The sequence below is a fragment of the Oncorhynchus mykiss genome, chromosome 31, assembly GCF_013265735.2.
Source record: "Oncorhynchus mykiss isolate Arlee chromosome 31, USDA_OmykA_1.1, whole genome shotgun sequence".
NCBI lineage: Eukaryota > Metazoa > Chordata > Actinopteri > Salmoniformes > Salmonidae > Oncorhynchus > Oncorhynchus mykiss.
The window spans coordinates 9,115,998-9,131,023 of record NC_050571.1 but is presented as its reverse complement, the minus strand read 5'-3'; the positions used below and the strand labels follow the sequence as shown (position 1 = coordinate 9,131,023).

Here is a 15,026-nt window from a genome sequence, read left to right as displayed (position 1 = left end):
TAAACGTGTGGTTAACAAGTTGCATGGATTCGCTCTGTGCGCAATAATAGTATTTTATTAACAAAGAAAATGTTGTACCACACACACACACACACACACACACACACACACACACACACACACACACACACACACTTATCTGTAAGGTCCCTCAGTCGAGCAGGGAATTAAGAACACATTCAACCACAAAGACCAGGGAGGTTTTCCAATGCTTCGCAAAGAAGGGCACCTATTGGTAGATGGGTAAAAATAAAGAGCAGACATTGAATATCCCTTTGAGCATGGTGATATTAATTACACTTTGGATGGTGTATCAATACACCCAGTCACTACAAAGATACAGGCGTCCTTCCTAACTCAGTTGTTGGGAGAGGAAGGAAACCGCTCAGGGATTTCACCATGAGGCCAACGTTGACTTTACAACAGATACAGAGTTTAATGGCTGTGATAGGAAAACACTGAGTATGGATCAACAACATTATAGTTACTCTACAATACTAACCTAATTGACAGAGTGAAAAGAAGGAAACCTGTACAGAATAAATCATATTGTATCCAGTTTGCAACAAGGCACTGAAGTAATACTGAAAAACAAATTGGCAAAGCCATTAGATTTTTGTCCTAAATACAAAGTGTTATGGGTATGCTTGTAGAACTGGGGAGTTTTTCAGGATAAATAAATAAACAGAATGGAGCTACGCATAGGCAAAATCCTAGAGGAAAATCTGGTTCAGTCTGCTTTCCACCAGACACTGGGAGATGAATTCCTCTTTCAGTAGGAAAATAACCCAGAACACAAGGCAAAATATACAGTGGAGATGCTTACCAAGAAGACTGTGAATGTCTCTGAGTGGCCAAGTTACAGTTTTCACCTACATTTACTTGAAAATCTATGGCCAAGACCTGCAAATGATTAATACACTTCAGTGAGCTCGTTTAGGATACTCTACAAGAGAATCTATAAGAATTTGAGTCTCATTACCAATTGATTCTGAAAGGCAAAGTGCATTGTAAGTATAGGAATTTTTGTCCACAATAAATTTAAGGTTGTTCTATCTGTGATTCTTGTGTTTTGGTTCTGTTATGGTCCTAAATGACCTTGAAGGATTCTGAAAAGAATGATGGGCACATGTTGTACAATCCAGGTGTGAAACTCTTAGGCTTACCCAGAAAGACTCACGGCTGTAATAGTGGCCAAAGGTGTTTCTACCAAGTATTATTCGGGTGTGAATACTTATGTAAAATATAAACTTATTTTCACTTTGTAATTATGTGGCATTGTGTGTAGATGGTTGATGAAAACAGTGATATAAAATATGTTCTGAATTCAGCCTGTAACAAAACGTGGAATAAGTTAAGGGGTGTGAATACTTTCTGAAGGCTCCCTACCTATTAGGCTTGAGAAATGGGGTTGGTGGATGTTGAGTAGGTATTTGTAGTTTGATTTATTGATCCAGGCTGTATCGCATCCGGCCGTGATTGGGAGTCCCGTAGGGCGGCGCACAATTGGCACAGCGCTGTCCGGGTTTGGCCGGGGTAGGCCGTCATAAAATAAGATTTATTTTCTTCTTAACTGTCTAGTTAAATAAAATAAAAACACTGAGTGTTGAAGTGTGTACTTTTTAGACTGAATCATCTACGTCTAGTTTATAGGCAAACCGTGCTAAAATAGTTTCCCCCCCCTTCACATAAACTCCTTCAGAAGAGGTGATTTGTTTTAATGAAGAGTGCAGTGACAGGATGTAGCTGTCATTCATAGAAATCAATAAAGTCTGTCTCAGTGGGTGAGGTAGAGAGGAAGACTGTAACGGTAGTCTCTTTTCCTGTCTGTGACTTTAATGAAGACCGTAACTGTTGTCTCCTCTCTGTGACTTTAATGAGCAGTAGTCTAATACCCCCCCAGCAGGTTCTCAGGTTTCTACACTCCTTTAGCAGTAGTCTAATACCCCCCCCCCCCACCAGCAGGTTCTCAGGTTTCTACACTCCTTTAGCAGTAGTCTAATACCCCCCCAGCAGGTTCTCAGGTTTCTACACTCCTTTAGCAGTAGTCTAATACCCCCCCCCCCCCCCCAGCAGGTTCTCAGGTTTCTACACTCCTTTAGCAGTAGTCTAATACCCCCCCCCCCCCCCAGCAGGTTCTCAGGTTTCTACACTCCTTTAGCAGTAGTCTAATACCCCCCCCCCAGCAGGTTCTCAGGTTTCTACACTCCTTTAGCAGTAGTCTAATACCCCCCCCCCCCCCCCAGCAGGTTCTCAGGTTTCTACACTCCTTTAGCAGTAGTCTAATACCCCCCCCCCAGCAGGTTCTCAGGTTTCTACACTCCTTTAGCAGTAGTCTAAAACCCCCCCCAGCAGGTTCTCAGGTTTCTACACTCCTTTAGCAGTAGTCTAATACCCCCCCCCCAGCAGGTTCTCAGGTTTCTACACTCCTTTAGCAGTAGTCTAATACCCCCCAGCAGGTTCTCAGGTTTCTACACTCCTTTAGCAGTAGTCTAATACCCCCCAGCAGGTTCTCAGGTTTCTACACTCCTTTAGCAGTAGTCTAATACCCCCCAGCAGGTTCTCAGGTTTCTATACTCCTTTAGCAGTAGTCTAATACCCCCCCCCCCCCCCCCCCAGCAGGTTCTAAGGTTTCTACACTCCTATAGCAGTAGTCTAATACCCCCCAGCAGGTTCTCAGGTTTCTACACTCCTTTAGCAGTAGTCTAATACCCCCCCCCCCAGCAGGTTCTCAGGTTTCTATACTCCTTTAGCAGTAGTCTAATATCCCCCCCCCCCCCAGCAGGTTCTCAGGTTTCTATACTCCTTTAGCAGTAGTCTAATACCCCCCAGCAGGTTCTCAGGTTTCTACACTCCTTTAGCAGTAGTCTAATACCCCCCAGCAGGTTCTCAGGTTTCTACACTCCTTTAGCAGTAGTCTAATACCCCCCAGCAGGTTCTCAGGTTTCTATACTCCTTTAGCAGTAGTCTAATACCCCCCCCCCCCCCCCCCCCCCAGCAGGTTCTAAGGTTTCTACACTCCTTTAGCAGTAGTCTAATACCCCCCAGCAGGTTCTCAGGTTTCTATACTCCTTTAGCAGTAGTCTAATACCCCCCCCCCCCCCCCCAGCAGGTTCTAAGGTTTCTACACTCCTTTAGCAGTAGTCTAATACCCCCCCCCCCCCCCCCCCCCCCCAGCAGGTTCTAAGGTTTCTACACTCCTTTAGCAGTAGTCTAATACCCCCCAGCAGGTTCTCAGGTTTCTATACTCCTTTAGCAGTAGGACTAATACCCCCCCCCCCCCCCCCAGCAGGTTCTCAGGTTTCTACACTCCTTTAGCAGTAGTCTAATACCCCCCCCCCAGCAGGTTCTCAGGTTTCTACACTCCTTTAGCAGTAGTCTAATACCCCCCCCCAGCAGGTTCTCAGGTTTCTACACTCCTTTAGCAGTAGTCTAATACCCCCCCCCAGCAGGTTCTCAGGTTTCTACACTCCTTTAGCAGTAGTCTAATACCCCCCCCCCCAGCAGGTTCTCAGGTTTCTACACTCCTTTAGCAGTAGTCTAATACCCCCCCCCCCAGCAGGTTCTCAGGTTTCTACACTCCTTTAGCAGTAGTCTAATACCCCCCAGCAGGTTCTCAGGTTTCTACACTCCTTTAGCAGTAGTCTAATACCCCCCAGCAGGTTCTCAGGTTTCTATACTCCTTCAGCAGTAGTCTAATACCCCCCCCCCCCCCCAGCAGGTTCTAAGGTTTCTACACTCTTTTAGCAGTAGTCTAATACCCCCCAGCAGGTTCTCAGGTTTCTACACTCCTTTAGCAGTAGTCTAATACCCCCCAGCAGGTTCTCAGGTTTCTATACTCCTTTAGCAGTAGTCTAATACCCCCCCCCCCCCCCCCCCAGCAGGTTCTCAGGTTTCTACACTCCTTTAGCAGTAGTCTAATACCCCCCAGCAGGTTCTCAGGTTTCTATACTCCTTTAGCAGTAGTCTAATACCCCCCCCCCCCCAGCAGGTTCTAAGGTTTCTACACTCCTTTAGCAGTAGTCTAATACCCCCCAGCAGGTTCTCAGGTTTCTACACTCCTTTAGCAGTAGTCTAATACCCCCCCCCCCCCCCCAGCAGGTTCTCAGGTTTCTACACTCCTTTAGCAGTAGTCTAATACCCCCCAGCAGGTTCTCAGGTTTCTACACTCCTTTAGCAGTAGTCTAATACCCCCCCCCCCCCCAGCAGGTTCTCAGGTTTCTACACTCCTTTAGCAGTAGTCTAATACCCCCCCCCAGCAGGTTCTCAGGTTTCTACACTCCTTTAGCAGTAGTCTAAAACCCCCCCCAGCAGGTTCTCAGGTTTCTACACTCCTTTGGCAGTAGTCTAATACCCCCCCCCCCCCCCGGGCAGGTTCTCAGGTTTCTACACTCCTTTAGCAGTAGTCTAATACCCCCCCCCCCCCCCCCCCCGGCAGGTTCTCAGGTTTCTACACTCCTTTAGCAGTAGTCTAATACCCCCCCCCCCCCCCCAGCAGGTTCTCAGGTTTCTACACTCCTTTAGCAGTAGTCTAATACCCCCCCCCCCCCCCCCCAGCAGGTTCTCAGGTTTCTACACTCCTTTAGCAGTAGTCTAATACCCCCCCCCCCCCCCCCCCCCCAGCAGGTTCTCAGGTTTCTACACTCCTTTAGCAGTAGTCTAATACCCCCCCCCCCCCCCCAGCAGGTTCTCAGGTTTCTACACTCCTTTAGCAGTAGTCTAATAGCCCCCCCCCCCCCCCCCCCAGCAGGTTCTCAGGTTTCTACACTCCTTTAGCAGTAGTCTAATACCCCCCCAGCAAGTTCTCAGGTTTCTACACTCCTTTAGCAGTAGTCTAATACCCCCCCCCCCCCCCCAGCAGGTTCTCAGGTTTCTATACTCCTTTAGCAGTAGTCTAATACCCCCCCCCCCCCAGCAGGTTCTCAGGTTTCTATACTCCTTTAGCAGTAGTCTAATACCCCCCCCCCCCCCCCCCCCCCAGCAGGTTCTCAGGTTTCTACACTCCTTTAGCAGTAGTCTAATACCCCCCCCCCCCCAGCAGGTTCTCAGGTTTCTATACTCCTTTAGCAGTAGTCTAATACCCCCCCCCCCCCCCCCCCCAGCAGGTTCTCAGGTTTCTATACTCCTTTAGCAGTAGTCTAATACCCCCCCCCCCCCCCCCCCCAGCAGGTTCTCAGGTTTCTACACTCCTTTAGCAGTAGTCTAATACCCCTCCCCCCCCCAGCAGGTTCTCAGGTTTCTACACTCCTTTAGCAGTAGTCTAATACCCCCCCCCCCCCCCCCAGCAGGTTCTCAGGTTTCTATACTCCTTTAGCAGTAGTCTAATACCCCCCGGCAGGTTCTCAGGTTTCTACACTCCTTTAGCAGTAGTCTAATACCCCCCCCCCCCAGCAGGTTCTCAGGTTTCTATACTCCTTTAGCAGTAGTCTAATACCCCCCCCCCCAGCAGGTTCTCAGGTTTCTATACTCCTTTAGCAGTAGTCTAATACCCCCCCCCCCCAGCAGGTTCTCAGGTTTCTATACTCCTTTAGCAGTAGTCTAATACCCCCCCCCCTCCCCCCCAGCAGGTTCTCAGGTTTCTACACTCCTTTAGCAGTAGTCTAATACCCCCCCCCCCCCCAGCAGGTTCTCAGGTTTCTACACTCCTTTAGCAGTAGTCTAATACCCCCCCCCCAGCAGGTTCTCAGGTTTCTACACTCCTTTAGCAGTAGTCTAAAACCCCCCCCAGCAGGTTCTCAGGTTTCTACACTCCTTTAGCAGTAGTCTAATACCCCCCCCCCAGCAGGTTCTCAGGTTTCTACACTCCTTTAGCAGTAGTCTAATACCCCCCAGCAGGTTCTCAGGTTTCTACACTCCTTTAGCAGTAGTCTAATACCCCCCAGCAGGTTCTCAGGTTTCTACACTCCTTTAGCAGTAGTCTAATACCCCCCAGCAGGTTCTCAGGTTTCTATACTCCTTTAGCAGTAGTCTAATACCCCCCCCCCCCCCCCCCCCAGCAGGTTCTAAGGTTTCTACACTCCTTTAGCAGTAGTCTAATACCCCCCAGCAGGTTCTCAGGTTTCTACACTCCTTTAGCAGTAGTCTAATACCCCCCCCCCAGCAGGTTCTCAGGTTTCTATACTCCTTTAGCAGTAGTCTAATATCCCCCCCCCCCCCAGCAGGTTCTCAGGTTTCTATACTCCTTTAGCAGTAGTCTAATACCCCCCAGCAGGTTCTCAGGTTTCTACACTCCTTTAGCAGTAGTCTAATACCCCCCAGCAGGTTCTCAGGTTTCTACACTCCTTTAGCAGTAGTCTAATACCCCCCAGCAGGTTCTCAGGTTTCTATACTCCTTTAGCAGTAGTCTAATACCCCCCAGCAGGTTCTCAGGTTTCTATACTCCTTTAGCAGTAGGACTAATACCCCCCCCCCCCCCAGCAGGTTCTAAGGTTTCTACACTCCTTTAGCAGTAGTCTAATACCCCCCAGCAGGTTCTCAGGTTTCTATACTCCTTTAGCAGTAGTCTAATACCCCCCCCCCCCCCCCAGCAGGTTCTAAGGTTTCTACACTCCTTTAGCAGTAGTCTAATACCCCCCCCCCCCCCCCCCCCCAGCAGGTTCTAAGGTTTCTACACTCCTTTAGCAGTAGTCTAATACCCCCCAGCAGGTTCTCAGGTTTCTATACTCCTTTAGCAGTAGGACTAATACCCCCCCCCCCCCCCCAGCAGGTTCTCAGGTTTCTACACTCCTTTAGCAGTAGTCTAATACCCCCCCCCAGCAGGTTCTCAGGTTTCTACACTCCTTTAGCAGTAGTCTAATACCCCCCCCCCAGCAGGTTCTCAGGTTTCTACACTCCTTTAGCAGTAGTCTAATACCCCCCAGCAGGTTCTCAGGTTTCTACACTCCTTTAGCAGTAGTCTAATACCCCCCAGCAGGTTCTCAGGTTTCTATACTCCTTCAGCAGTAGTCTAATACCCCCCCCCCCCCCAGCAGGTTCTAAGGTTTCTACACTCCTTTAGCAGTAGTCTAATACCCCCCAGCAGGTTCTCAGGTTTCTACACTCCTTTAGCAGTAGTCTAATACCCCCCAGCAGGTTCTCAGGTTTCTATACTCCTTTAGCAGTAGTCTAATACCCCCCCCCCCCCCCCCCAGCAGGTTCTCAGGTTTCTACACTCCTTTAGCAGTAGTCTAATACCCCCCAGCAGGTTCTCAGGTTTCTATACTCCTTTAGCAGTAGTCTAATACCCCCCCCCCCCCCCAGCAGGTTCCAAGGTTTCTACACTCCTTTAGCAGTAGTCTAATACCCCCCAGCAGGTTCTCAGGTTTCTACACTCCTTTAGCAGTAGTCTAATACCCCCCCCCCCCCCCAGCAGGTTCTCAGGTTTCTACACTCCTTTAGCAGTAGTCTAATACCCCCCAGCAGGTTCTCAGGTTTCTACACTCCTTTAGCAGTAGTCTAATACCCCCCCCCCCCCCAGCAGGTTCTCAGGTTTCTACACTCCTTTAGCAGTAGTCTAATACCCCCCCCAGCAGGTTCTCAGGTTTCTACACTCCTTTAGCAGTAGTCTAAAACCCCCCCCAGCAGGTTCTCAGGTTTCTACACTCCTTTGGCAGTAGTCTAATACCCCCCCCCCCCCCCCCCGGGCAGGTTCTCAGGTTTCTACACTCCTTTAGCAGTAGTCTAATACCCCCCCCCCCCCCCCCCCCCCCCCGGCAGGTTCTCAGGTTTCTACACTCCTTTAGCAGTAGTCTAATACCCCCCCCCCCCCCCCAGCAGGTTCTCAGGTTTCTACACTCCTTTAGCAGTAGTCTAATACCCCCCCCCCCCCCCCCAGCAGGTTCTCAGGTTTCTACACTCCTTTAGCAGTAGTCTAATACCCCCCCCCCCCCCCCCCCAGCAGGTTCTCAGGTTTCTACACTCCTTTAGCAGTAGTCTAATACCCCCCCCCCCCCCCCCCCAGCAGGTTCTCAGGTTTCTACACTCCTTTAGCAGTAGTCTAATAGCCCCCCCCCCCCCCCCCCCCAGCAGGTTCTCAGGTTTCTACACTCCTTTAGCAGTAGTCTAATACCCCCCCAGCAAGTTCTCAGGTTTCTACACTCCTTTAGCAGTAGTCTAATACCCCCCCCCCCCCCCCCAGCAGGTTCTCAGGTTTCTATACTCCTTTAGCAGTAGTCTAATACCCCCCCCCCCCCAGCAGGTTCTCAGGTTTCTATACTCCTTTAGCAGTAGTCTAATACCCCCCCCCCCCCCCCCCCCAGCAGGTTCTCAGGTTTCTACACTCCTTTAGCAGTAGTCTAATACCCCCCCCCCCCCAGCAGGTTCTCAGGTTTCTATACTCCTTTAGCAGTAGTCTAATACCCCCCCCCCCCCCCAGCAGGTTCTCAGGTTTCTATACTCCTTTAGCAGTAGTCTAATACCCCCCCCCCCCCCCCCCCCCCCCAGCAGGTTCTCAGGTTTCTACACTCCTTTAGCAGTAGTCTAATACCCCTCCCCCCCCCAGCAGGTTCTCAGGTTTCTATACTCCTTTAGCAGTAGTCTAATACCCCCCCCCCCAGCAGGTTCTCAGGTTTCTATACTCCTTTAGCAGTAGTCTAATACCCCCCCCCCCTCCCCCCCAGCAGGTTCTCAGGTTTCTACAATCCTTTAGCAGTAGTCTAATACCCCCCCCCCCGGCAGGTTCTCAGGTTTCTACACTCCTTTAGCAGTAGTCTAATACCCCCCCGGCAGGTTCTCAGGTTTCTACACTCCTTTAGCAGTAGTCTAATACCCCCCCCCCCCAGCAGGTTCTCAGGTCTCTATACTCCTTTAGCAGTAGTCTAATACCCCCCCCCCCCCCCCAGCTGGTTCTCAGGTTTCTATACTCCTTTAGCAGTAGTCTAATACCCCCCCCCCCCCCCCAGCAGGTTCTCAGGTTTCTACACTCCTTTAGCAGTAGTCTAATACCCCCCCCCCCCCCCCCCCCAGCAGGTTCTCAGGTTTCTACACTCCTTTAGCAGTAGTCTAATACCCCCCCCCCCCCCCCCCCCAGCAGGTTCTCAGGTTTCTATACGCCTTTAGCAGTAGTCTAATACCCCCCCCCCCCCCCCCAGCAGGTTCTCAGGTTTCTACACTCCTTTAGCAGTAGTCTAATACCCCCCCAGCAGGTTCTCAGGTTTCTACACTCCTTTAGCAGTAGTCTAATACCCCCCCCCCCCCCCCCAGCAGGTTCTCAGTTTTCTATACTCCTTTAGCAGTAGTCTAATACCCCCCCCCCCCCAGCAGGTTCTCAGGTTTCTACACTCCTTTAGCAGTAGTCTAATACCCCCCGCCCAGCAGGTTCTCAGGTTTCTACACTCCTTTAGCAGTAGTCTAATACCCCCCCCCCCCCCAGCAGGTTCTCAGGTTTCTATACTCCTTTAGCAGTAGTCTAAACCCCCCCCCCCCCCAGCAGGTTCTCGGGTTTCTATACTCCTTTAGCAGTAGTCTAATACCCCCCCCCGCCCAGCAGGTTCTCAGGTTTCTACACTCCTTTAGCAGTAGTCTAATACCCCCCCCCCCCCCCCCCCCCCCCCAGCAGGTTCTCAGGTTTCTACACTCCTTTAGCAGTAGTCTAATACCCCCCCCCCCCCCCCCCCAGCAGGTTCTCAGGTTTCTATACGCCTTTAGCAGTAGTCTAATACCCCCCCCCCCCCCCCAGCAGGTTCTCAGGTTTCTACACTCCTTTAGCAGTAGTCTAATACCCCCCCCCCCCAGCAGGTTCTCAGGTTTCTATACGCCTTTAGCAGTAGTCTAATACCCCCCCCCCCCCCCAGCAGGTTCTCAGGTTTCTACACTCCTTTAGCAGTAGTCTAATACCCCCCCCCCCAGCAGGTTCTCAGGTTTCTACACTCCTTTAGCAGTAGTCTAATACCCCCCCCCCCCAGCAGGTTCTCAGGTCTCTATACTCCTTTAGCAGTAGTCTAATACCCCCCCCCCCCCCCAGCTGGTTCTCAGGTTTCTATACTCCTTTAGCAGTAGTCTAATACCCCCCCCCCCCCCCCCCCCCCCCAGCAGGTTCTCAGGTTTCTACACTCCTTTAGCAGTAGTCTAATACCCCCCCCCCCCCCCCCCCCCCCAGCAGGTTCTCAGGTTTCTACACTCCTTTAGCAGTAGTCTAATACCCCCCCCCCCCCCCCAGCAGGTTCTCAGGTTTCTATACGCCTTTAGCAGTAGTCTAATACCCCCCCCCCCCCCCCCCCCAGCAGGTTCTCAGGTTTCTACACTCCTTTAGCAGTAGTCTAATACCCCCCCAGCAGGTTCTCAGGTTTCTACACTCCTTTAGCAGTAGTCTAATACCCCCCCCCCCCCCCCCCAGCAGGTTCTCAGTTTTCTATACTCCTTTAGCAGTAGTCTAATACCCCCCCCCCACCCGCCCCCCCAGCAGGTTCTCAGGTTCCTACACTCCTTTAGCAGTAGTCTAATACCCCCTGCCCAGCAGGTTCTCAGGTTTCTACACTCCTTTAGCAGTAGTCTAATACCCCCCCCCCCCCAGCAGGTTCTCAGGTTTCTATACTCCTTTAGCAGTAGTCTAAACCCCCCCCCCCCCCAGCAGGTTCTCGGGTTTCTATACTCCTTTAGCAGTAGTCTAATACCCCCCCCCGCCCAGCAGGTTCTCAGGTTTCTACACTCCTTTAGCAGTAGTCTAATACCCCCCCCCCCCCCCCCCCCCCCCAGCAGGTTCTCAGGTTTCTACACTCCTTTAGCAGTAGTCTAATACCCCCCCCCCCCCCCCCCCAGCAGGTTCTCAGGTTTCTATACGCCTTTAGCAGTAGTCTAATACCCCCCCCCCCCCCCCAGCAGGTTCTCAGGTTTCTACACTCCTTTAGCAGTAGTCTAATACCCCCCCCCCCCAGCAGGTTCTCAGGTTTCTATACGCCTTTAGCAGTAGTCTAATACCCCCCCCCCCCCCCCCAGCAGGTTCTCAGGTTTCTACACTCCTTTAGCAGTAGTCTAATACCCCCCCCCCCAGCAGGTTCTCAGGTTTCTACACTCCTTTAGCAGTAGTCTAATACCCCCCCAGCAGGTTCTCAGGTTTCTACACTCCTTTAGCAGTAGTCTAATACCCCCCCCCCCCCCCCCCCCCCCCCCCAGCAGGTTCTCAGGTTTCTACACTCCTTTAGCAGTAGTCTAACCCCCCCCCCCCCCCCGGCAGGTTCTCAGGTTTCTATACTCCTTTAGCCGTAGTCTAATATCCCCCCCCCCCCCCCCCCCCAGCAGGTTCTCAGGTTTCTATACTCCTTTAGCCGTAGTCTAATATCCCCCCCCCCAGCAGTAGACCTGGGAAGAGAGGACATAACTACATCCTGCTGTTCTTACCTTTCAACCTCTCTCTGGGCGCTCTCTACAGCCTCTCGACACACGTCCACAGGGCCGACCCGCAGCCCCGGAGGGAGGTTAGGTTCTGAAGAGGACAGGCATACACTTGGCTCAGCAGAGGAAGCACCGACTAGACCCTCTCTCGCTCTTTAGATAGGATCGTTTAGCAACCTACTTTCCAGCCAGGAAGACTGAAGGAACTCACAGAGGAGGAAGCACCCTTTCTTTTTCTCTCCCACAGCTCGTAGATTAGTCACCGTGTTCATCTTGTTGACATGAAACAGGACAGGTTGTACTTGTAATTAACATAAATGCTAAAAAGCAGCTTGCAGTACTAAATCACCTTTTGACCCTATGACTTCTACCTCTTTTCAGAAATGTAATTTCAGTTGAAATAGTTTGTTGTATCCCTTGTTAAAACACACACCCAACCAACAGCCAATGCAAGTGGTAAACCAAAGAGCCATCACAGGGAGGAGACTGACAACACAATGTCCCTACCAGGATGTAAGAGGTGGTTTTGTAGAGATGGGGGGGGGGGGGGGGGGGGGGGGGGTGTATTCATGGCCATTTTATGACTGCGCCTGTGGACACAGGAGTCCAGCAGACAGACGAGACTACTAGCCTATAGGTTATGAAGGTGAATGGGGAAAGTGTAGCTTGAGACTGGGTCTAGGCTGGAGTGGGCTGGGCCGGCCCCATGCTAAAACAGCTGGAGTAGCGGGTGGGAGTGAACAGAACAGCACTTATTGTTTCCTGTTCTGGTTATGAGACTCCATTACAGCCTATGTGTTAACTGCCTCCTAAGGCCTGCTGGGGTGATTGGCTGCTGGCTGGGCTCTCTACGGCTCTCTCCTACAGGGTTAATGGCAGGCTGCGGCATCAGCAGTAAAAATCACACTTGAAAGAGCCCATATATATATATATATATATATTGCATATTACACACACACATTGGTTCAGCTGGTCTTAATTAAGACAACTAGGCAGGGAATTATAGAGGGGGTTAATGGGGGAAGAGGGAGAGGAGGGTGGGAATTAGAGGGGGTGGAGGGGGGGTGCTGATGTTTTATCTGCTCCTAACCAACTATGCTGAACTGCGCTGTTGGTTAAGGTCTTAAGTAAGTAAGCATTCCCCGGTAAGGTCGACAGTTGTTGTATTCGGGGCATGTGACTAATAAAGTTTGATTTGACAGAGGGTGGTGGTGGTGGGGGGTGGATAGAGAGTGATGAAATTGCAACATAGTGTGGGAAAGAGTGCGAGGCAAGGAAAAATCAAGGAGTTGTGCAGTGGACGGGGGGAAGACGTAGCCAGGCAGGCCTGTTCAGATGGTGTGAGGACTAACTCCATCAAACCTCCCTTCCCTCCAACTCTCCTGTCTCTGTTTGTCATGACGTTAGTGCTGTGATCCGTGGTATGTTGACAAGGCTTGTCCATAGACTGTTAATCCAAGCTGTTGGGTTTTAGGACTTGTATAATACGGTAGTTGTGACGGCCACGTTCCTTCCCAACACTGTGTCCAACACTGTGAATGTAACCTAGTCCATTCTTTGTTTTGAACACTGTTTGATTGTGTGTCTGTACCCAGTGACTCTACACATGGGTATTGTACACATTTCCTGAACATACATGTATCTTCTGTAGAGGGTCGGCCTAGTTGTTGACATCGTCTCCCTCATATCAGTTCTCTGTGCCATGAGGGTGCCACGTGTGCCCATGTCAGCGCCCCCCCCCCCCCCCCCCCCCCCCCCTCCCAGTTTTCCTGCTGAAACAGGTTTATAGGAGGAACCGAGAGGCTTATTAGTTGTTTTTAGGGAAAGTGCCTGAGTACCCGGACTCCTCACTCCTTCTCACCCTCTTTTCTCACCCTCTTTCCTCCCCCCCTTCTCACCCTCTTTCCTCCCCCCCTTCTCACCCTCTTTCCTCCCCCCCTTCTCACCCTCTTTCCTCCCCCCCTTCTCACCCTCTTTCCTCCCCCCTTCTCACCCTCTTTCCTCCCCCCCTTCTCACCCTCTTTCCTCCCCCCCTTCTCACCCTCTTTCCTCCCCCCTTCTCACCCTCTTTCCTCCCCCCTTCTCACCCTCTTTCCTCCCCCCTTCTCACCCTCTTTCCTCCCCCCTTCTCACCCTCTTTCCTCCCCCCTTCTCACCCTCTTTCCTCCCCCCTTCTCACCCTCTTTCCTCTCTCCTCCTCACCCTCGTTCCTTGACAATTGTAGCTGGAAACGTCTGGTTTTTAATGGAATATCTACATAGGCGTACAGAGGCCCATTATCAGCAACCATCACTCCTGTGTTCCAATGGCACGTTGTGTTAGCTAATCCAAGTTTGTAATTTTAAAAGGCTAATTTATCATTAGAAAACCCTTTTGGAATTATGTTAGCACAGCTGAAAACTGTTGTCCTGATTTAAAGATGCAATAAAACTGGCCTTGTTTAGACTAGTTGAGTATCTGGAGCATCAGCATTGTGGGTTCGATTACAGGCTCAAAATGGCCAGAAACAAAGACCTTTATTCTGAAACTCGTCAGTCTATTCTTGTTCTGAGAAATGAAGGCTATTCCATGTGAGAAGTTACCAAGAAAATGAAGATCTCGTACAACGCTGTGTATTACTCCCTTCACAGAACAGCGCAAACTCGCTCTAACCAGAATATAGAGTGGGAGACCCCAGTGCACAACTGAGAAAGAGGACAAGTACATTAGAGTGTCTAGTTTGAGAAACAGACACCTCACAAGTCCTCAACTGGCAGCTTCATTAAATAGTACCCACAAAACACCAGTCTCAATGTCAACAGTGAAGAGGTGACTCCGGGACGCTGGCCTTCTAGGCAGAGTTGCAAAGAAAAAGCCATATCTCAGACTGACCAATAAAAATAAAATATTAAGATGGGCAAATGAACAGACACTGGACAGAGGAACTCTGCCTAGAAGGCCAGCATCCCGGAGTCGTTTCTTCACTGTTGACATTCAGACTGGCGTTTTGCAGGTAGATGTTGTGTTTTGCGGGTACTGTAACGTACTCAGACCCCTTGGAAAAGTCAAGGGGTCTGAGTACTTTCCGAAGGCACCGTATCTCCCTCAGTTACCTCGTACCTCTACACATCTGTACTGATTATTGTTACTCATTGTGTATTTATTTATTACGTGTTTTGATTTTCTATTGTTTTGGTATTTTATTTCTCTCTGCGTTGGTGGGAAGGGTTGGTAAGTAAGCATTTCACGGTTTAGTCAACACTGAAGCATGTGACAAGTACAAAGGTTTTCGTGTAGGCTACCTTCTAAACTCTCTCTCTTCCCTGTAGGTAAGTTTGAGGAGAGGGAGGACCGAGTACCTAAGTTGGAGCAGCTCAACTCCCTGGGCTTCATGTGTTCTCTGAACCTTGTTCTCAACAAGAGAGACCTCATCAAGATGGAGCTGCTGCTGTTGGAGACGTTCAGCTGGAACCTGTGTATGCCCACCCCGGCCCACTTCATAGACTACTACCTCCAGGCCTCGGTGCAGGAGGGAGACCTGTACAACGGCTGGCCTCTCTCCTCCCTCTCCAAGACCAAAACCTTTATGGACAAGTACACACACTACTTCCTGGAGGTGTCACTGCAAGGTGAGGGGTGAGGGAGGGATTGAGGTGATGGGTGGGGTGGGGTGAAGGAATGAGTGCACAGGGGGAAAGGTTAAAGCCAGAGAGAGGGATGGAAGGGAGAAAAATAGAGGG

The 15,026-nt window shown here is 50.8% G+C and overlaps 1 protein-coding gene across 1 annotated transcript in view; it reads left to right on the top strand.

Moving 5' to 3' along the window:
• Window positions 1-15,026, top strand: part of LOC110504527 (cyclin-J) — a 38,794-nt gene that overhangs the window by 14,460 nt on the left and 9,308 nt on the right. The window contains exon 4 of the mRNA XM_036969785.1: window positions 14,616-14,915. Within this exon, the coding sequence (XP_036825680.1) occupies window positions 14,616-14,915 (300 nt within the window). The remainder of the gene's footprint in view (window positions 1-14,615; window positions 14,916-15,026) is intronic.